The sequence below is a fragment of the Salvelinus alpinus genome, chromosome 23 (assembly GCF_045679555.1).
Source record: "Salvelinus alpinus chromosome 23, SLU_Salpinus.1, whole genome shotgun sequence".
Taxonomy (NCBI): Eukaryota; Metazoa; Chordata; class Actinopteri; order Salmoniformes; family Salmonidae; genus Salvelinus; species Salvelinus alpinus.
Window position 1 is genome coordinate 3,136,193 of NC_092108.1, and position 25,018 is coordinate 3,161,210.

A 25,018-nucleotide genomic window follows, 5' to 3' on the forward strand; every position below is an offset into this window, starting at 1 on the left:
ATAGCCTCCACATTGACTCTGTACCGGTACCCCCTGTATATAGCCTCCACATTGACTCTGTACCGGTACCCCCTGTATATAGCCTCCACATTGACTCTGTACCGGTACCCCCTGTATATAGCCTCCACGTTGACTCTGTACCGGTACCCCCTGTATATAGTCTCCACATTGACTCTGTACCGGTACCCCATGTATATAGCCTCCACATTGACTCTGTACCGGTACCCCCTGTATATAGCCTCCACATTGACTCTGTACCGTAACACCCTGTATATAGCCTCCACATTGACTCTGTACCGGTACCCCCTGTATATAGCCTCCACATTGACTCTGTACCGGTGCCCCTGTATAAAGGTAAATATTTTCTTCTTCTTGAACTGCACTGTTGTTTAAGGGATTGTCAGTCAGCATTGCACGGTAAAGTCTACACTTGTTGTATTCGGCGCACGTGACGAATAAAGTTTGATTTGATATGGCACCCTATATAGTGCACTACTTTTTGACCAGAGCCCTATGCACCCTGGTTCCGTAGGGAATAGGGAGCCATTTGGAACGAATCACTACAGTTCTGAGTAGCACTTAAGCCAAAAGCCTAGTGCTGAAATATGCAGAGCAGCATGCTCTTAAATAAATGACATTCTTATCAGCCTCAATTCAGTGCCTTTCAGTCCCATCAATTTAATTATAGATATGAGGAAGAACGGTCAAATAGACAACTCTGCTGCCAGACACAAAGTAAAGGAATAAAGAATATTTCACACATTTCCTTAAAGACATCAAATAAGACAATCAACCATCTCAAAGAACACATCCGTCTGCTCTCCTGAGAAGGACCACTGCTTTTCCACTATTTTAAATCCTTTATTTTATCCTCACTTTCCTTTTCCGCTCTCCCTCTTTAATTCTAAACCATGCAACAATAAAAAATACAACATAAACATGGGATTGTTGCTTCCATCCTTTTATCTTTAGTTGCGTTTTAACTCTAAACCCATTCACCAGTCAGATCCCATACATTACATCTAGAATAAACACTAGCAGTAACCAGTAGTTACAGAGTACTGTTCATGTCCAGGATAATAAACACCAGTAGTTACAGAGTACTGTTCATGTCCAGGATAATAAACACCAGCAGTAACCAGTAGTTACAGAGTAATGTTAATGTCCAGGATAATAAACACCAGTAGTTACAGAGTACTGTTCATGTCCAGGATAATAAACACTAGCAGTAACCAGTAGTTACAGAGTACTGTTCATGTCCAGGATAATAAACACCAGTAGTTACAGAGTAATGTTTATGTCCAGGATAATAAACACTAGCAGTAACCAGTAGTTACAGAGTAATGTTTATGTCCAGGATAATAAACACCAGTAGTTACAGAGTACTGTTTATGTCCAGGATAATAAACACCAGCAGTAACCAGTAGTTACAGAGTAATGTTTATGTCCAGGATAATAAACACCAGTAGTTACAGAGTAATGTTAATGTCCAGGATAATAAACACCAGCAGTAACCAGTAGTTACAGAGTACTGTTCATGTCCAGGATAATAAACACCAGCAGTAACCAGTAGTTACAGAGTACTGTTCATGTCCAGGATAATAAACACCAGCAGTAACCAGTAGTTACAGAGTACTGTTCATGTCCAGTATAATAAACACCAGTAGTTACAGAGTAATGTTAATGTCCAGAATAATAAACACCAGTAGTTACAGAGTACTGTTCATGTCCAGGATAATAAACACCAGCAGTAACCAGTAGTTACAGAGTACTGTTCATGTCCAGGATAATAAACACCAGCAGTAACCAGTAGTTACAGAGTACTGTTCATGTCCAGGATAATAAACACCAGCAGTAACCAGTAGTTACAGAGTAATGTTAATGTCCAGAATAATAAACACCAGTAGTTACAGAGTAATGTTAATGTCCAGAATAATAAACACCAGCAGTAACCAGTAGTTACAGAGTAATGTTTATGTCCAGGATAATAAACACCAGCAGTAACCAGTAGTTACAGAGTAATGTTTATGTCCAGGATAATAAACACCAGCAGTAACCAGTAGTTACAGAGTACTGTTCATGTCCAGGATAATAAACACTAGCAGTAACCAGTAGTTACAGAGTAATGTTTATGTCCAGGATAATAAACACCAGTAGTTACAGAGTAATGTTAATGTCCAGAATAATAAACACCAGTAGTTACAGAGTAATGTTTATGTCCAGGATAATAAACACCAGCAGTAACCAGTAGTTACAGAGTACTGTTCATGTCCAGGATAATAAACACCAGCAGTAACCAGTAGTTACAGAGTAATGTTTATGTCCAGGATAATAAACACCAGCAGTAACCAGTAGTTACAGAGTACTGTTCATGTCCAGGATAATAAACACCAGTAGTTACAGAGTACTGTTTATGTCCAGGATAATAAACACCAGCAGTAACCAGTAGTTACAGAGTACTGTTCATGTCCAGAAAGGCACAACAATATGTCTCTTTGGGTCAGTGTTGTGTCATCACATTCTCTCCAACACAGTTCAGAGTTCAAACATAAACAATGATGTTAAAAGGGACAATCTGCTCTTCAAACAATAACAAAATGGATGTACCAATCACAGAGTGCCCCTTCGATAATGTTAATAACCATAGAAATAGAATAACTAGAAAGGCAATTTCCACACAAGACTGCGTCATTCTTTCCCTGTTAATAATGTCTTTGTAGTCTTCTCGTAATCCAGAGAAAGATTGGGAGCTCGACAAACACCGCGTCCCAATTGTCTGTCCTTTATCCTGAAGTGTGCAGTTGTGCACTCCTCCCCGTGCATTTAAAATAACTGGATGGATGAAAGCCTGCGCTTTAGAGTATTCACCATGAGTCCTACGCCGGTCCTCTTTCAAATCTAGGAAGCCAAGTGAACTTGTGCAAAACTGCACAAGGAGCAGAAGTGGGTCAGAGGTCAGGCTTAAAAAGGGTCAGGGGTTAGAAGATGTGCTTAAGGTGCTTGACGCCGTACGTCTTGAAGAAGACCAGGAGGATGAGAGTCCACAGACCCAGGATGAAACCGTCCGGAGGATGCCAGTCTCTCTGCTTCGGTTTCTACACGACGGGGAACACAGACAAGACATCTTGGTACATATGCAGAAATACATCAAAATGGGATGTCGTACAATATAGAAAACAGGTAAAAAAAATAAAAAACATTCTTCCTAATTGTACGGCCATAATCAATACGTAGTTCAACATACCACTATTGGAATCCACTTGGCATACAAGTTAAAGAAGCATAATAAAACAGTGTGTTTATAGGGTATCTAGTACCGGGTCGGACCCCCCCTTTCGCCTCTAGAATATCCTGAATTCTTTGTGGCATGGAAACCTTGTTCAGTTGGTATCAAGGGACCTAACGTGTGACAGGAAAGCATTCCCCACAGCGTTACACCACCGCCACCAGCCTGGACCGTTGACACCAGGCAGGATGGGGACATGGAGTCGTGCTGTTTAAGCCAAATCCTGACTCTGCCATCAGCATGACGCAACAGGAACCAGGATTTGTTCTTTACAGTGTTCAATAGTGATAGTGAATGAATATTTCAAGGACAAACAGGTAGACAATGGACTTACTTCTCAAACTAAATAAACAGGCTTATCCTGTATCTTCTACAGGTCTTACAGGCTGGGGGTGTACCTGGCTCAAACAGCCACTATCACCAAACCCAATCTACCCAGAAACCCCCCAAACAGCCACTGTCACCAAACCCAATCTACCCAGAAACCCCAAACAGCCACTGTCACCACACCCAATCTACCCAGAAACCCCCATCACATAACCCAATCTACCCAGAACCCCCAAACAGCCACTGTCACCAAACCCAATCTACCCAGAAACCCCCCAAACAGCCACTGTCACCAAACCTACCCAGAAACCCCCAAACAGCCACTATCACCACACCCAATCTACCCAGAAACCCCCAAACAGCCACTGTCACCAAACCCAATCTACCCAGAAACCCCCCAAACAGCCACTGTCACCAAACCTACCCAGAAACCCCCCAAACAGCCACTGTCACCATACCCAATCTACCCAGAAACCCCACAAACAGCCACTATCACCACACCCAATCTACCCAGAACCCCCCAAACAGGACTGTCACCAAACCTACCCAGAACCCCCCCAAACAGCCACTATCACCAAACCCAATCTACCCAGAACCCCCCAAACAGCCACTGTCACCACACCCAATCTACCCAGACACCCCCTAAACAGGCAGTTATATCCTCTAAGCCAATCTCTGGCACATCCAATGACAAGTAACCACATAACTGGTCTACAAATATAATTGGCTTCCTCATAATTACCTCATTACATACATTCTGTCTGAAATGGACCAGACCACTTCCCTGTACACTTTCAAATTGAGTACACATTAAACATTAATCATCAATTATTACATGAACAGAACCTGGAGAATGGCATCAAGCCAGTAACATATAGAGGTGAGGTCCTGGCTGACAAGCCAGTAACATATAGAGGTGAGGTCCTGGCTGACAAGCCAGTAACATATAGAGGTGAGGTCCTGGCTGACAAGCCAGTAACATATAGAGGTGAGGTCCTGGCTAACAAGCCAGTAACATATAGAGGTGAGGTCCTGGCTGACAAGCCAGTAACATATAGAGGTGAGATCCTGGCTGACAAGCCAGTAACATATAGAGGTGAGGTCCTGGCTGACAAGCCAGTAACATATAGAGGTGAGGTCCTGGCTGACAAGCCAGTAACATATAGAGGTGAGATCCTGGCTGACAAGCCAGTAACATATAGAGGTGAGGTCCTGGCTGACAAGCCAGTAACATATAGAGGTGGACTCCTGACTGACAAGCCAGTAACATATAGAGGTGAGGTCCTGGCTGACAAGCCAGTAACATATAGAGGTGAGATCCTGGCTGACAAGCCAGTAACATATAGAGGTGAGATCCTGGCTGACAAGCCAGTAACATATAGAGGTGAGATCCTGGCTGACAAGCCAGTAACATATAGAGGTGAGGTCCTGGCTGACAAGCCAGTAACATATAGAGGTGAGATCCTGGCTGACAAGCCAGTAACATATAGAGGTGAGGTCCTGGCTGACAAGCCAGTAACATATAGAGGTGAGGTCCTGGCTGACAAGCCAGTAACATATAGAGGTGAGGTCCTGGCTGACAAGCCAGTAACATATAGAGGTGAGGTCCTGGCTGACAAGCCAGTAACATATAGAGTTGGACTCCTGACTGACAAGCCAGTAACATTTAGAGGTGAGGTCCTAATAACACAGGAACTATAGAATAATATAGTGGGGGCAGTATCATGCTAACTGCTAACACAGGAACTATAGAATAATATAGTGGGGGCAGTATCATGCTAACTGCTAACACAGGAACTATAGAATAATATAGTGGGGGCAGTATCATGCTAACTGCTAACACAGGAACTATAGAATTATATAGTGGGAGTAGTATCATGCTAACTGCTAACACAGGAACTATAGAATAATATAGTGGGGGCAGTATCATGCTAACTGCTAACACAGGAACTATAGAATAATATAGTGGGAGTAGTATCATGCTAACTGCTAACACAGGAACTATAGAATAATATAGTGGGGGCAGTATCATGCTAACTGCTAACACAGGAACTATAGAATAATATAGTGGGAGTAGTATCATGCTAACTGCTAACACAGGAACTATAGAATAATATAGTGGGGGCAGTATCATGCTAACTGCTAACACAGGAACTATAGAATAATATAGTGGGGGCAGTATCATGCTAACTGCTAACACAGGAACTATAGAATAATATAGTGGGGGCAGTATCATGCTAACTGCTAACACAGGAACTATAGAATAATAGTGGAGGCAGTATCATGCTAACTGCTAACACAGGAACTATAGAATAATATAGTGGGGGCAGTATCATGCTAACTGCTAACACAGGAACTATAGAATAATATAGTGGGGGCAGTATCATGCTAACTGCTAACACAGGAACTATAGAATAACATAGTGGGGGCAGTATCATGCTAACTGCTAACACAGGAACTATAGAATAATATAGTAGGGGCAGTATCATGCTAACTGCTAACACAGGAACTATAGAATAATATAGTGGGGGCAGTATCATGCTAACTGCTAACACAGGAACTATAGAATAATATAGTGGGGGCAGTATCATGCTAACTGCTAACACAGGAACTATAGAATAATAGTGGAGGCAGTATCATGCTAACTGCTAACACAGGAACTATAGAATAATATAGTGGGGGCAGTATCATGCTAACTGCTAACACAGGAACTATAGAATAATATAGTGGGGGCAGTATCATGCTAACTGCTAACACAGGAACTATAGAATAATATAGTGGGGGCAGTATCATGCTAACTGCTAACACAGGAACTATAGAATAACATAGTGGGGGCAGTATCATGCTAACTGCTAACACAGGAACTATAGAATAATATAGTAGGGGCAGTATCATGCTAACTGCTAACACAGGAACTATAGAATAATATAGTGGGGGCAGTATCATGCTAACTGCTAACACAGGAACTATAGAATAATATAGTGGGGGCAGTATCATGCTAACTGCTAACACAGGAACTATAGAATAATAGTGGGGTCAGTATCATGCTAAGTGCTAACACAGGAACTATAGAATAATATAGTGGGAGCAGTATCATGCTAACTGCTAACACAGGAACTATAGAATAAATAGTGGGGGCAGTATCATGCTAACTGCTAACACAGGAACTATAGAATAATATAGTGGGGGCAGTATCATGCTAACTGCTAACACAGGAACTATAGAATAACATAGTGGGGGCAGTATCATGCTAACTGCTAACACAGGAACTATAGAATAATATAGTGGGGGCAGTATCATGCTAACTGCTAACACAGGAACTATAGAATAACATAGTGGGGGCAGTATCATGCTAACTGCTAACACAGGAACTATAGAATAATATAGTAGGGGCAGTATCATGCTAACTGCTAACACAGGAACTATAGAATAATATAGTGGGGGCAGTATCATTGTTCTAGGAAGAAACGTCAGAATGCATAAGCCAAATAGAACGCTATTTTAACATAGGGCCTAATGGCAGATTAGACCGAGTGCGCAGTCGAGTGGGCAGAAATCCACCGTGTCTCACCTGGTGTATAATCTCAGCCACTGGTAGTTGGTCCACGTATGACTGGCTCTCGGTCTTCAGCTCACTGACTGGTCTGATAAGACAAACACACAACATTAAACAAGACACACACACCATTAGAGAGACAGAGAAGTCTGGAACACAACACTATAAAAATGACAGTATTTTGGGTGAGATTATGTGAGTGGTTGGTTGGCACAGCGTTATATTTAATGACGGGCTGTTTCAGGGGTCAGCTGTGTGTTACTATTATTATCATGTTGAACACTGTGTGTGTATAAAGCCTACAGTCTGTTGAACACTGTGTGTGTATAAAGCCTACAGTCTGTTGAACACTGTGTGTGTATAAAGCCTACAGCCTGCTGTAATACCCAGCTAAATGCTTGTGTTTCTAGCTCCAACAGTAATAGCTAGCTAAATGCTTGTGTTTCTGGCTCCAACAGTAATAGCTAGCTAAATGCTTGTGTTTCTGGCTCCAACAGTAATAGCTAGCTAAATGCTTGTGTTTCTGGCTCCAACAGTAAAACGTAGCTAAATGCTTGTGTTTCTAGCTCCAACAGTAAAACGTAGCTAAATGCTTGTGTTTCTAGCTCCAACAGTAAAACGTAGCTAAATGCTTGTGTTTCTAGCTCCAACAGTAAAACGTAGCTAAATGCTTGTGTTTCTAGCTCCAACAGTAATACCCAGCTAAATGCTTGTGTTTCTAGCTCCAACAGTAAAACGTAGCTAAATGCTTGTGTTTCTAGCTCCAACAGTAAAACGTAGCTAAATGCTTGTGTTTCTAGCTCCAACAGTAATACCCAGCTAAATGCTTGTGTTTCTAGCTCCAACAGTAAAACGTAGCTAAATGCTTGTGTTTCTAGCTCCAACAGTAAAACGTAGCTAAATGCTTGTGTTTCTAGCTCCAACAGTAAAACGTAGCTAAATGCTTGTGTTTCTAGCTCCAACAGTAATACCCAGCTAAATGCTTGTGTTTCTAGCTCCAACAGTAAAACGTAGCTAAATGCTTGTGTTTCTAGCTCCAACAGTAAAACGTAGCTAAATGCTTGTGTTTCTAGCTCCAACAGTAATACCCAGCTAAATGCTTGTGTTTCTAGCTCCAACAGTAAAACGTAGCTAAATGCTTGTGTTTCTAGCTCCAACAGTAAAACGTAGCTAAATGCTTGTGTTTCTAGCTCCAACAGTAAAACGTAGCTAAATGCTTGTGTTTCTAGCTCCAACAGTAATACCCAGCTAAATGCTTGTGTTTCTAGCTCCAACAGTAAAACGTAGCTAAATGCTTGTGTTTCTAGCTCCAACAGTAATACCCAGCTAAATGCTTGTGTTTCTAGCTCCAACAGTAAAACGTAGCTAAATGCTTGTGTTTCTAGCTCCAACAGTAAAACGTAGCTAAATGCTTGTGTTTCTAGCTCCAACAGTAATACCCAGCTAAATGCTTGTGTTTCTAGCTCCAACAGTAAAACGTAGCTAAATGCTTGTGTTTCTAGCTCCAACAGTAATACCCAGCTAAATGCTTGTGTTTCTAGCTCCAACAGTAAAACGTAGCTAAATGCTTGTGTTTCTAGCTCCAACAGTAAAACGTAGCTAAATGCTTGTGTTTCTAGCTCCAACAGTAAAACGTAGCTAAATGCTTGTGTTTCTAGCTCCAACAGTAAAACGTAGCTAAATGCTTGTGTTTCTAGCTCCAACAGTAAAACGTAGCTAAATGCTTGTGTTTCTAGCTCCAACAGTAAAACGTAGCTAAATGCTTGTGTTTCTAGCTCCAACAGTAAAACGTAGCTAAATGCTTGTGTTTCTAGCTCCAACAGTAAAACGTAGCTAAATGCTTGTGTTTCTAGCTCCAACAGTAAAACGTAGCTAAATGCTTGTGTTTCTAGCTCCAACAGTAAAACGTAGCTAAATGCTTGTGTTTCTAGCTCCAACAGTAAAACGTAGCTAAATGCTTGTGTTTCTAGCTCCAACAGTAAAACGTAGCTAAATGCTTGTGTTTCTAGCTCCAACAGTAAAACGTAGCTAAATGCTTGTGTTTCTAGCTCCAACAGTAAAACGTAGCTAAATGCTTGTGTTTCTAGCTCCAACAGTAAAACGTAGCTAAATGCTTGTGTTTCTAGCTCCAACAGTGCAGTAATACCTAGCGAAATATACCACAGCTAAGGGCTGTTCTCACGCACGACGCAATGCGGAGTGCCTGGATACAAGCCCGTAGCCGTGGTTAATTGGCAACATACCACAAACCCCAGAGGTGCCTCAATGCTATTATAAACTGGTTACCAACATAATGAGAAATGTACAAATAAATGTTTTGTCATAACCGTGGTATATATATTCAGGGCTCGAACCACCCAGTTCATAAAGTATAACATTCTATTGGTTGCAAGAATTTTGTATAATAATTTATATTGAAAAACTGTAAAAGTGGCTCTGTTTATTACTGTGGCTCCTTTAAAATCAGTCAAATTAATTTAAAAAAATGATCTTGGTTTGTGTTAACCTTTGATTGTAGAGGACAGTACACTCAATTCTTCCCGCTAACATTTGATGTGTTAATAACAGGAAATCTTACCTTTCCACAGCCAGATGCACCATGGGAGCTGTCAGGTTGATGGTTTCCATGGTGATCTCTACTTTGCGGACACTGCCAAAGAAGTCGGTGATGAGGACGTTACCGGGGTCCCGGAGGAAAAGGTCTGTACGGTGGCCCGGAGTGGACACACACTGACTCTTAGGACACACCTTAAACTGGAACACACTGACTATTAGGACACACCTTAAACTGGAACACACACCTTAAACTGGAACACACACCTTAAACTGGAACACACTGACTATTAGGACACACTTTAAACTGGAACACACACTGACTATTAGGAGACACATTAAACTGGAACACACTGACTATTAGTACACACCTTAAACTGGAACACACACAGACTATTAGGACACACCTTAAACTGGAACACACTGACTATTAGGACACACATTAAACTGGAACACACTGACTCTTAGGACACACCTTAAACTGGAACACACACAGACTATTAGGACACACCTTAAACTGGAACACACTGACTATTAGGACACACCTTAAACTGGAACACACACCTTAAACTGGAACACACTGACTATTAGGACACACTTTAAACTGGAACACACACTGACTATTAGGAGACACATTAAACTGGAACACACTGACTATTAGGACACACCTTAAACTGGAACACACTGACTATTAGGACACACCTTAAACTGGAACACACTGACTATTAGTACACACCTTAAACTGGAACACACACCTTAAACTGGAACACACACCTTAAACTGGAACACACTGACTATTAGGACACACTTTAAACTGGAACACACACTGACTATTAGGAGACACATTAAACTGGAACACACTGACTATTAGTACACACCTTAAACTGGAACACACACAGACTATTAGGACACACCTTAAACTGGAACACACTGACTATTAGGACACACATTAAACTGGAACACACTGACTCTTAGGACACACCTTAAACTGGAACACACACAGACTATTAGGACACACCTTAAACTGGAACACACTGACTATTAGGACACACCTTAAACTGGAACACACTGACTATTAGGACACACTTTAAACTGGAACACACACTGACTATTAGGAGACACATTAAACTGGAACACACTGACTATTAGGACACACCTTAAACTGGAACACACTGACTATTAGGACACACCTTAAACTGGAACACACACAGACTATTAGGACACACCTTAAACTGGAACACACTGACTCTTAGGACACACCTTAAACTGGAACACACACAGACTATTAGGACACACCTTAAACTGGAACACACTGACTATTAGGACACACCTTAAACTGGAACACACTGACTAATAGGAGATACCTTAAACTGGAACACACACAGACTATTAGGAGACACCTTAAACTGGAACACACTGACTATTAGGAGACACAAACTGGAACACACACAGACTATTAGGACACACCTTAAACTGGAACACACTGACTATTAGGACACACCTTAAACTGGAACACACTGACTATTAGGACACACCTTAAACTGGAACACACTGACTATTAGGACACACCTTAAACTGGAACACACTGACTATTAGGACACACCTTAAACTGGAACACACTGACTATTAGGACACACCTTAAACTGGAACACACTGACTATTAGGACACACCTTAAACTGGAACACACTGACTATTAGGAGACACAAACTGGAACACACTGACTATTAGGAGACACAAACTGGAACACACACAGACTATTAGGACACACCTTAAACTGGAACACACTGACTATTAGGACACACCTTAAACTGGAACACACTGACTATTAGGACACACCTTAAACTGGAACACACGGACTATTAGGAGACACCTTAAACTGGAACACACACTGACTATTAGGACACACCTTAAACTGGAACACACACTGACTATTAGGACACACCTTAAACTGGAACACACTGACTATTAGGACACACCTTAAACTGGAACACACTGACTATTAGGACACACCTTAAACTGGAACACACTGACTATTAGGAGACACCTTAAACTGGAACACACACAGACTATTAGGAGACACCTTAAACTGGAACACACTGACTATTAGGAGACACCTTAAACTGGAACACACACAGACTATTAGGAGACACCTTAAACTGGAACACACTGACTATTAGGAGACACCTTAAACTGGAACACACACAGACTATTAGGAGACACCTTAAACTGGAACACACTGACTATTAGGAGACACCTTAAACTGGAACACACTGACTATTAGGACACACCTTAAACTGGAACACACTGACTATTAGGACACACCTTAAACTGGAACACACTGACTATTAGGACACACCTTAAACTGGAACACACACTGACTATTAGGACACACCTTAAACTGGAACACACACTGACTATTAGGACACACCTTAAACTGGAACACACTGACTATTAGGACACACCTTAAACTGGAACACACACAGACTATTAGGACACACCTTAAACTGGAACACACTGACTATTAGGACACACATTAAACTGGAACACACTCTCTTAGGACACACCTTAAACTGGAACACACACAGACTATTAGGACACACCTTAAACTGGAACACACTGACTATTAGGACACACCTTAAACTGGAACACACACAGACTATTAGGACACACCTTAAACTGGAACACACTGACTATTAGGACACACATTAAACTGGAACACACTGACTATTAGGACACACCTTAAACTGGAACACACACCTTAAACTGGAACACACTGACTATTAGGACACACTTTAAACTGGAACACACACTGACTATTAGGAGACACATTAAACTGGAACACACTGACTATTAGGACACACCTTAAACTGGAACACACTGACTATTAGGACACACCTTAAACTGGAACACACTGACTATTAGTACACACCTTAAACTGGAACACACACAGACTATTAGGACACACCTTAAACTGGAACACACTGACTCTTAGGACACACCTTAAACTGGAACACACACAGACTATTAGGACACACCTTAAACTGGAACACACTGACTATTAGGACACACCTTAAACTGGAACACACTGACTAATAGGAGATACCTTAAACTGGAACACACACAGACTATTAGGACACACCTTAAACTGGAACACACAGACTATTAGGAGACACCTTAAACTGGAACACACTGACTATTAGGAGACACAAACTGGAACACACACAGACTATTAGGACACACCTTAAACTGGAACACACTGACTATTAGGACACACCTTAAACTGGAACACACTGACTATTAGGACACACCTTAAACTGGAACACACTGACTATTAGGACACACCTTAAACTGGAACACACTGACTATTAGGACACACCTTAAACTGGAACACACTGACTATTAGGACACACCTTAAACTGGAACACACTGACTATTAGGACACACCTTAAACTGGAACACACTGACTATTAGGAGACACAAACTGGAACACACTGACTATTAGGAGACACAAACTGGAACACACTGACTATTAGGAGACACAAACTGGAACACACACAGACTATTAGGACACACCTTAAACTGGAACACACTGACTATTAGGACACACCTTAAACTGGAACACACTGACTATTAGGACACACCTTAAACTGGAACACACGGACTATTAGGAGACACCTTAAACTGGAACACACACTGACTATTAGGACACACCTTAAACTGGAACACACACTGACTATTAGGACACACCTTAAACTGGAACACACTGACTATTAGGACACACCTTAAACTGGAACACACTGACTATTAGGACACACCTTAAACTGGAACACACTGACTATTAGGAGACACCTTAAACTGGAACACACACAGACTATTAGGAGACACCTTAAACTGGAACACACTGACTATTAGGAGACACCTTAAACTGGAACACACACAGACTATTAGGACACACCTTAAACTGGAACACACTGACTATTAGGAGACACCTTAAACTGGAACACACTGACTATTAGGACACACCTTAAACTGGAACACACTGACTATTAGGACACACCTTAAACTGGAACACACTGACTATTAGGACACACCTTAAACTGGAACACACACTGACTATTAGGACACACCTTAAACTGGAACACACACTGACTATTAGGACACACCTTAAACTGGAACACACACTGACTATTAGGACACACCTTAAACTGGAACACACTGACTATTAGGACACACCTTAAACTGGAACACACACAGACTATTAGGAGACACCTTAAACTGGAACACACTGACTATTAGGACACACCTTAAACTGGAACACACTGACTATTAGGACACACCTTAAACTGGAACACACTGACTATTAGGAGACACCTTAAACTGGAACACACACTGACTATTAGGACACACCTTAAACTGGAACACACTGACTATTAGGAGACACCTTATACTGGAACACACTGACTATTAGGAGACACCTTAAACTGGAACACACTGACTATTAGGACACACCTTAAACTGGAACACACTGACTATTAGGACACACCTTAAACTGGAACACACTGACTATTAGGAGACACCTTAAACTGGAACACACTGACTATTAGGACACACCTTAAACTGGAACACACTGACTATTAGGAGACACCTTAAACTGGAACACACTGACTATTAGGAGACACCTTAAACTGGAACACACTGACTATTAGGAGACACCTTAAACTGGAACACACTGACTATTAGGAGACACCTTAAACTGGAACACACTGACTATTAGGAGACACCTTAAACTGGAACACACACAGACTATTAGGACACACCTTAAACTGGAACACACTGACTATTAGGACACACCTTAAACTGGAACACACTGACCATTAGGAGACACCTTAAACTGGAACACACACTGACTATTAGGACACACCTTAAACTGGAACACACTGACTATTAGGACACACCTTAAACTGGAACACACTGACTATTAGGACACACCTTAAACTGGAACACACTGACTATTAGGACACACCTTAAACTGGAACACACTGACTATTAGGACACACCTTAAACTGGAACACACTGACTATTAGGAGACACCTTAAACTGGAACACACTGACTATTAGGACACACCTTAAACTGGAACACACACTGACTATTAGGACACACCTTAAACTGGAACACACTGACTATTAGGACACACCTTAAACTGGAACACACTGACTATTAGGAGACACCTTAAACTGGAACACACACTGACTATTAGGACACACCTTAAACTGGAACACACACTGACTATTAGGACACACCTTAAACTGGAACACACTGACTATTAGGACACACCTTAAACTGGAACACACACTGACTATTAGGACACACCTTAAACTGGAACACACACTGACTATTAGGACACACCTTAAACTGGAACACACTGACTATTAGGAGACACCTTAAACTGGAACACACTGACTATTAGGACACACCTTAAACTGGAACACACACTGACTATTAGGAGACACCTTAAACTGGAACACACTGACTATTAGGACACACCTTAAACTGGAACACAACTGTCAAAGAAATCTTTATCAAACCCAACTCTAGGAGGTTTTACAGCAGGGTTCTCTAAACACGGTCCCACATCTCAAATGGAACCCTATTCCCTATACGATGCACTACTTATGACCAGGGCCCCATCAGGTCTCAAGACTCCCCGTCTCTCCCCCCCATCAGGTCTCAAGACTCCCCGTTTCTCCCCCCCATCAGGTCTCAAGACTCCCCGTCTCTCCCCCATCAGGTCTCAAGACTCCCCGTCTCTCCCCCCCATCAGGTCTCAAGACTCCCCGTCTCTCCCCCCCATCAGGTCTCAAGACTCCCCGTCTCTCCCCCCCCATCAGGTCTCAAGACTCCCCGTCTCTCCCCCCCATCAGGTCTCAAGACTCCCCATCTCTCCCCCCCCATCAGGTCTTGCTGAAAAAGGACTAACCCCACCTTTACCCCCTTTAGGACTTAGGAGAGGTGGAGAGCGTGCGAGAGACTCACCAGATCATTCATGTTAGCGGTGCTAGCAGGGTGAATATCCTCTAGAAACTCCAACAGGTAGAATGTATACCTGTCCATCAGGTGGACCCCGATAGCCAGGTCTGGCTGGTGCTGGAATAACACAACAAGAAATACTGTTGAATACATAGGAACTCTTATCGAATCTAATGTATTGAGGAAGCCCTTTTTACATCAGCAGATTATACAGAAACCCAGCCTAACACCCCAAACACCAAGCAATGCAGGTGTAGAAGCACGGTGGCTAGGGAAAAAAACTCCCTAGAAAGGCTTGAACTTAGGAAGAAACCTAGAGAGGAACCAGGCTCTGAGGGGTGGCCAGTCCTCTTCTGGCTGTGCCGGGTGGAGATTATAACAGAGTACATGGCCATTAAGGCCAGATCGTTCTTCAAGATGTTCAATGATAATCACAGTGGTTGTAGGTAGAGGTTGTATGGAGACTAGATCGGAGCGAGGATTGTTAACACCAACTTAGAGGACAACATGGAGCTACTACCACGTCAACACCATCTTACTACTCCTACTTGACTGGAGGCCAGGTGTATGTTCTGGTTACTTACCGACAGGGAATCTTCTCCTACTTGACTGGAGGCCAGGGCCATGAGGTTAGGAGAGTAGAATCTCTCATACATGGAGGCTCCCTGACAAGTATCAATAATGAACAGCAGCTCATTGTACCTGTAAACACAGACACACACACATATTTTGACAGTGAAGCTAAAAAGTAAATTGTCTCTATACTCCAGCATTTTGAATGAGATCAAATGTCTTATGAGGCGACAAAGTTGAGTATTTGGTCCCATATTCCTAGCAGACAACGATTACATCACGCTTGTGACTCTACAAACTTGTTTGTTTTGGTTGTGTTTCAGATTATTTTGTGCCCAACAGAAATGAATGGTAAATAATGTATTGTGTAATTTTAATGTAAATAAGAAAACAATAGGATTCTGAACACTTCTACATTAATGTGGATGCTACCATGATTACAGATAGTCCTGAATGAATGAGAATGTTACAGAGGCATAAATATCAAACCCCCAAGACATGCTAACCTCCCCTGTTATTGTAATGGTGAGAGGTTAGCATGTCGTGGGGGTATGCTAACTTCCCCTGTTATTGTAATGGTGAGAGGTTAGCATGTCGTGGGGGTATGCTAACTTCCCCTGTTATTGTAATGGTGAGAGGTTAGCATGTCTTGGGGGTATGATATAAAATGCTAACCTCCCCTGTTATTGTAATGGTAAGAGGTTAGCATGTCTTGGGGGTATGTTAACTTCCCCTGTTATTGTAATGGTGAGAGGTTAGCATGTCGTGGGGGTATGCTAACTTCCCCTGTTATTGTAATGGTGAGAGGTTAGCATGTCGTGGGGGTATGCTAACTTCCCCTGTTATTGTAATGGTGAGAGGTTAGCATGTCGTGGGGGTATGCTAACTTCCCCTGTTATTGTAATGGTGAGAGGTTAGCATGTCGTGGGTGTATGCTAACTTCCCCTGTTATTGTAATGGTGAGAGGTTAGCATGTCTTGTGTGTATGATATTTATGCCTCTAACTTTCACACTCGTAATTTTTCAAGATTTATTCATGATTATCCATAATCGGTTTTTAGCTTCACAGTCCAAATAAATACAGTGCATTTGTAAAGTATTCAGACCCCTTGACTTCCCACATTTTGTCACATTACATGTCGGTCGTCGTGGTAACACTAAGTTTAGATGCCAATCACCATATAGGTTCAAAGAAGAAAAAGCCTGGAAGGAGGAGAGATGACTAGAAACGATTCGGTTGACCGTTTTATGTGTGGATTAATTGTCGGAGTAGAGGACTTTGTGCATTTCAGGTAAAATAACAACTCAGTGTTTATATCCCAGGACAAATTAGCTAGCAACAGCCAGCTAGCTAAATAGGATAGAGCTACTTATGTTCCCACATCCTTTATCCCTGGAGTGTGTGTGTGTGTGTGTGTGTGTGTGTGTGGGTGTGTTAAACCTCCTCATGAAAGCACCACGGGCCAGAAGGTGACAAAGTCACGGTGATGCTAATTAGACAGATCAAGACTGTAGTGGGTGAATGTGTGTAATCAGGGCATTAGCCAGACTGTAGTGGCTGGCGTCACCACGGTTTAATCACACACTCCCTCACCTCCCCCCTCACTTCCTCCTCTTGACTGACTATTAAGGCAGCCACATGCTTCCCAACCGAAATAGTTGGGTACAGTTCATGCATACATTACATTTTGTGATGTTTTTTGTTCGTCCTCCAACGTTACCTCCTCTGTCCTCCTCCTCCAACGTTACCCCTCTGTCCTCCTCCTCCAACGTTACCCCCTCTGTCCTCCTCCTCCAACGTTACCCCCTCTGTCCTCCTCCTCCAACGTTACCCCCTCTGTCCTCCTCCTCCAACGTTACCCCCTCTGTCCTCCTCCTCCAACGTTACCCCCTCTGTCCTCCTCCTCCAACGTTACCCCCTCTGTCCTCCTCCTCCAACATTACCCCCTCTGTCCTCCTCCTCCAACGTTACCCCCTCTGTCCTCCTCCTCCAACGTTACCCCCTCTGTCCTCCTCCTCCAACGTTACCCCCTCTGTCCTCCTCCTCCTCGGTTACCTTCTCTCCCCCCCTCCTCGGTTACCTTCTCTCACCTCTCACCCCTCTCCTACCTTCTCTCCCCCCTCCTCGGTTACCTTCTCTCACCTCTCACCCCTCTCCTACCTTCTCTCCCCCCTCCTCGGTTACCCCCCCCCCCCTCCTGTCACCTTCTCTCCCCCCTCCTCGGTTACCCCCCCCCCCCCTCCTCCTTCTCTTCCCCCCCCTCCTCTCTCCTCTCTCCTACCTTCTCTTCGTCCACATCTGTTCAAAGGCGTCGGCCAGCTCCACGTTGCTGATCTCTTCAGAGTCCTGGAACTTCAGGAAGCCGTTCCCACCGTGACCTGTCAATCAATCAATACATCAATCAATACATCAATCAATACATCATTCAATACATCAATCAATACATCAATCAATACATCATTCAAAGTACTGTGCACGCGTCTGTATGTATGTATATATATATGTGTGCGTGCATCCGTGTGTTTATATGTGTGTGTGTGTGTCTCTCTGTTACGTACGTGTGTCTGTGTGTGTGTGTGTCTGCGTGTGTGTGTCTGGCGTGTGCGTACCAGTGAGGTAGATGAGGATGTTGCTATGGTCGTCAGAGAGAAGGCGTTTGGACCCCGGGGTGCTGGGAGGCAGCCTTCCCGTCAGAACACGGAGGAAGTTCTCAACGGTCACCTGAAAACAGAGAGAGAGACACACAATCTGTTACGTTTCCCCTGACAGCAACACTATGAACCCCTATAGTCGGTCAGTATTCACCGTGGAAAGAGATTAACACCAGGATAGACATGATCCATCCGTCTGGCTGGTACGTTGAAATCAACACACACCTGTTCTGATGGTCCAGTGGTGACTATTGAATACCCAGTAAAGACCTGGCTAGGTAAATCTTCTACCCCCAAGCCATAAGACTCCTGAACATCTAGTCAAACGGCTACCCAGACTATTTGCCTCCCTCCCTCTCTCCACACCACTGCTACTCTCTGTTGTCATCTATGCATAGTCACATTAATAACTCTACCTACATGTACATACTACGTCAACTAACCAGTATTGTTGGTTAAGGGCTTGTAAGTCAGCATTTCACTGTGAGGTCTACTACACCTGTTGTATTCAGCATTTCACTGTGAGGTCTACTACACCTGTTGTATTCAGCATTTCACTGTGAGGTCTACTACACCTGTTGTATTCAGCATTTCACTGTGAGGTCTACTACACCTGTTGTATTCAGCATTTCACTGTGAGGTCTACTACACCTGTTGTATTCAGCATTTCACTGTAAGGTCTACTACACCTGTTGTATTCAGCATTTCACTGTAAGGTCTACTACACCTGTTGTATTCAGCATTTCACTGTGAGGTCTACTACACCTGTTGTATTCAGCATTTCACTGTGAGGTCTACTACACCTGTTGTATTCAGCATTTCACTGTGAGGTCTACTACACCCTTCTGTCTGAACAGCGTATTAGCCTGTCCACTTTGTTCAGATGTTGAAATCAAGTAGCCCACCTCATCTCTCTGAATAACAAGTTGCCACATATACATATATATATAGTGTTTTATGTTTATTGCACATTTATAAAAACAGAAATGCTCCTAGCGGTATACAGTGCGTGGCGAACTGAGCACAATCAATTCCAGAATCAATTGTTATTGATACTCCTGTTTTAGCAGCTCTGGATGCATTTTGAAGAGTTGAGACATAAAAACTAACTCTATTACAGTAAAATAACGTCTGTGTGTTTTCGGTGTCCAGACGACCCATTCTGTTGGACCAAAGAACAAATGCAAACAGCGAGTTGAAACCGCTTGTCAGAGAGGAAGAAGTGATCTCTCATCGTTGTTGTCGTGAGTGGCAGGGGGAGGGGCTTAAGGCTGTAATCGCTGCCAAAGGTGCTTCAACAAAGTACTGAGTAAAGGGTCTGAACACTTATGTAATATAAAAAAATAAATAGCAAACATTTATAAAAACCTGTTTTCACTTTGTAATTATGGGGTATTGTGATGTCATTGTGGTGTATTGTGATGTCACTGTGGGGTATTGTGATGTCACTGTGGGGTATTGTGTCATTTTGGGGTATTGTTTGTAGATTGATGAGGGAAAAAACGATTTAATCCATTTTAGAATAAGTCTTTAACGTAACAAAATGTGGAAAAAGTCAAGGGGTCTGAATACTTCCCAAATGCTCTGTATACTGCTCTCTGGTGTAAATGGAAGGTGCACACAAAACAGAAGGAGACGAGACCAAATAGACAGCATGAGAACAAGTGGACAAACGCTCATAAAAGAACAGAAGGAAGAAAAAAATATATTCTGCGATAGACATTTGGAATATCGCACAAAAAACATCCACTAGTTTGATTCAATGGGCTGTATTTTTGGGGTACAACATTTGTGCAGTTAAAAATAACAAATCCGAGAGGTGTATTCTACGATGTATACGTTGAGCTCCCAAGTTAAAACACACTCACCTCGTAACCACGGTAATCCACCTCCACGTCATCTCCGTACACGTTGAGCTCCCAAGTTAACACACACTCACCTCGTAACCACGGTAATCCCCCTCCACGTCATCTCCGTACACGTTGAGCTCCCAAGTTAACACACACTCACCTCGTAACCACGGTAATCCACCTACACGTCATCTCCGTACACGTTGAGCTCCCAAGTTAAAACACACTCACCTCGTAACCACGGTAATCCCCCTCCACGTCATCTCCGTACACGTTGAGCTCCCAAGTTAAATCACACTCACCTCGTAACCACGGTAATCCACCTCCACGTCATCTCCGTACACGTTGAGCTCCATGTTCTTGTGACTGAACACCGTGGCCGGCTTCGGGTTTCTATGGTTACACGCCATGTCGTCGGCCAGCATCAAAACTATGTGACTGGAGAGAAGGTAGGGAGGGAGGAAGTAAAGAGAGAGGGACCAGTTATAACATGTCCATCTTTGACCCTGTGGTGGAGCGGTACTCTGTCAGACAGAGACAGACCCTGTGGTCCACAACTGGTACAGACTAGTGTTGCATGGTATACCGGTACTACAGTAACATCACGTTACCAAAACATCATGATACCAACATTTCAGAATACCGTTTCATATGATACAATCAACTACCGATCTAAAGAAACTGTTGGCGCCTGTTAGAAAATGTTTATACAATCAGTTGAATTTAAGCAACAGCCACTATTCTCTTGTATGCACCGGGCCAATAGTATCCTCTTCACATGCATATCACATATGGCAGCTGTTATCAGTACACACCGCCTCACTCACATGTCCCCATACAGATCATTATGTAGTGTTGTCCCCTGACTGACATACAGATCATTATGTAGTGTTGTCCCCTGACTGACACAATGACATACAGATCATTATGTAGTGTTGTCCCCTGACTGACATACAGATCATTATGTAGTGTTGTCCCCTGACTGACATACAGATCATTATGTAGTGTTGTCCCCTGACTGACATACAGATCATTATGTAGTGTTGTCCCCTGACTGACACAATGACATACAGATCATTATGTAGTGTTGTCCCCTGACTGACATACAGATCATTATGTAGTGTTGTCCCCTGACTGACATACAGATCATTATGTAGTGTTGTCCCCTGACTGACATACAGATCATTATGTAGTGTTGTCCCCTGACTGACACAATGACATACAGATCATTATGTAGTGTTGTCCCCTGACTGACATACAGATCATTATGTAGTGTTGTCCCCTGACTGACATACAGATCATTATGTAGTGTTGTCCCCTGACTGACACAATGACATACAGATCATTATGTAGTGTTGTCCCCTGACTGACATACAGATCATTATGTAGTGTTGTCCCCTGACTGACATACAGATCATTATGTAGTGTTGTCCCCTGACTGACATTAAGTTAAATTCACTATGAGTTGCAGTGAGTAAATGTGTGAATATCGGTGACAGGTGTTTTGAGAACGTTTAGAAAATGTGAACAAGTGTCCGGGGGACGGGGCGAACAGGATGCTAGGCCACTGACCCCCCCCTCTCCGTGGTATTGTGATACTTGGACTGGTATTGTATGGTTAGCTAACTGTCTGGGATGCCCAGTCTCTTGACAATACGGTACACAGACAAGGTAACAGTTAACTACCTGTCTGGGATGCCCAGTCTGTTGACACTACAGTACACAGACAGGGTAACAGTTAACTACCTGTCTGGGATGCCCAGTCTGTTGACAATACACACAGACAGGGTAACAGTTAGCTACCTGTCTGGGATGCCCAGTCTGTTGACACTACGGTACACAGACAGGGTAACAGTTACCTGTCTGGGATGCCCAGTCTGTTGACAATACGGTACACAGACAGGGTAACAGTTAACTACCTGTCTGGGATGCCCAGTCTGTTAACAATACAGTACACAGACAGGGTAACAGTTAGCTACCTGTCTGGGATGCCCAGTCTGTTGACAATACGGTACACAGACAGGGTAACAGTTAACTACCTGTCTGGGATGCCCAGTCTGTTGACAATACGGTACACAGACAGGGTAACAGTTAACTACCTGTCTGGGATGCCCAGTCTGTTGACAATACGGTACACAGACAGGGTAACAGTTAAGTACCTGTCTGGGATGCCCAGTCTGTTGACACTACGGTACACAGACAGGGTAACAGTTAACTACCTGTCTGGGATGCCCAGTCTGTTGACACTACGGTACACAGACAGGGTAACAGTTAACTACCTGTCTGGGATGCCCAGTCTGTTGACACTACGGTACACAGACAGGGTAACAGTTAACTACCTGTCTGGGATGCCCAGTCTGTTGACACTACGGTACACAGACAGTGTAACAGTTACCTGTCTGGGATGCCCAGTCTCTTGACACTACGGTACACAGATAGTGTGTTGGCCACATGACGATAGTTGAACCAGAATCTGGATGTGCACACCTAAGGGGAAAAGGACAAAGTTACATTTTAATAAAATGTTAATGGATTAGAAACAAAATTCAACACCTTATTTTTAAAAAATATTACGATTTAAGTGTGGTGCTTGCATAATTACTCACCAAAACTGCCCAATTGTTTGTGTGTCCACTGCTGAAGAATTTACCAGCTTCTGCCTGCATTATTTAAAAAAATAACGGGTATTTCGTTAGGCTGGCTACCATTGTATTGACCAGTACACAAGGACATATAAAAATAGACTATGGAGAGTGGTGGCTAGCTAGCGCTGGTCAATGCGCCGGATGCTTTTTCATTTCCCAGTCACATTATTCACTACATATTTCCCCTAAACATAGAATCAAGATGTTTAGGCTATGTGCGACTGTCGATAACTTCAGAACGAAATTGACTACAAATACAAAGTGGCCAAAGTATTAGCAATTGTTACAAACAAGTGAAGGATAAAATGATGCTTCAAAATGCCAGCAGCATACCACCCTACATACCACTGCTGGATAAACAGGGTTGGTCCCGGAGTTTACCCAGAATGCCCCGTGCGGCCCATCGACAATGTACACAGTGGGCATTAATACGATTCCACATCTCCTCAAAATCATCTCTGGTACCTCCCTGATGAACTGGTCCAAAAAGCTACATTTCCTTACTGTCTTTTTAAATAGTCTGACTGGACATATAGAGTGGACCATAGTGAAAGTAGTCGTTGTAGCAAATGTACAAACGACAGAACAAGATCAGACAGGTGTATTAACGTTAGCTAGCTAACTAGATTAGCAAGCAGTAGTGGTTAAACAGCAAGGTGAACCGAATATTTTTGAACGACTATCGCTAAGAAAAAAGGTGCTATATATTTACCTCAATATTATTACTTTCCACCGAGGCAGGAACAATAAACAGGCTGAAAAGTGTCAATAATTTCAGGGAACAGCAGCTAGCCATGTTGCTACAGGAAGAGCTATCGCCCTCAGATGACGTAGTTGCTTCCTGCTTCTTCTTGTTTGATGATATCACGGTCCGCAAACAAACGTTGAAGGTGCATGCCGCCACCTACTGTGCTGGAGTGTGAAATTAATCGTGGTCTGACAAATTCTGTACTAAGAAAAAAATAATATATATATTTAAAAAATATATAATCCCTACTAATTCAATACTGAAACAATCCACATTTAGGATTATTCAGCATGTCAACAACCATTTTGACAGTAACATCTGTTACTCTCAATAACTATTTTGCCATATCCACTATAACCTTAAACCTGGCATTTCTGCTTTCCACAACCAAAGTCATGTTGATAACCGTACCAATGAAAGCTATTAAGTTTATTTACTATCAAAGTGTCCTTTGACCCTGCGCATTCATGATCACAAGATTTCGGAAAAGGTATCGAAACCATGCCAGGAGCAGCAGAAACACCAGCCCTGACATTAGGTCCACTTTGTACAGGCCAGGAGCAGCAGAAACACCCGCCCTGACATTAGGTCCACCTTGTACAGGCCAGGAGCAGCAGAAACACCAGCCCTGACATTAGGTCCACTTCGTACAGGTCAGGACCATTAGAAACACCAGCCCTGACATTAGGTCCACTTCGTACAGGCCAGGAGCAGCAGAAACACCAGCCCTGACATTAGGTCCACTTCATACAGGCCAGGACCAGCCATGGAAGCTCCATCAGTGCTCACTGCAGTTCCA

At 42.9% G+C, this 25,018-nt stretch overlaps 2 protein-coding genes across 2 annotated transcripts in view; both read right to left on the bottom strand.

Annotated features, from left to right (window-relative positions):
• Positions 1–25,018, bottom strand: part of LOC139550071 (ubiquitin carboxyl-terminal hydrolase 33-like) — a 570,053-nt gene that overhangs the window by 343,257 nt on the left and 201,778 nt on the right. The window lies entirely within an intron of this gene.
• pigk (phosphatidylinositol glycan anchor biosynthesis, class K) lies at positions 654–24,340 on the bottom strand. The gene is made up of 11 exons (XM_071360662.1): positions 24,184–24,340; positions 23,433–23,486; positions 23,222–23,313; positions 21,129–21,264; positions 18,935–19,046; positions 18,607–18,703; positions 16,336–16,453; positions 15,758–15,868; positions 9,748–9,923; positions 7,185–7,257; positions 654–3,095 (listed from the first exon to the last, which is right to left on the bottom strand). The coding sequence occupies exons 1-11, from the start codon at positions 24,265–24,267 to the stop codon at positions 2,979–2,981; spliced, it is 1,170 nt and encodes a 389-aa protein (XP_071216763.1). The 5' UTR covers positions 24,268–24,340; the 3' UTR covers positions 654–2,978.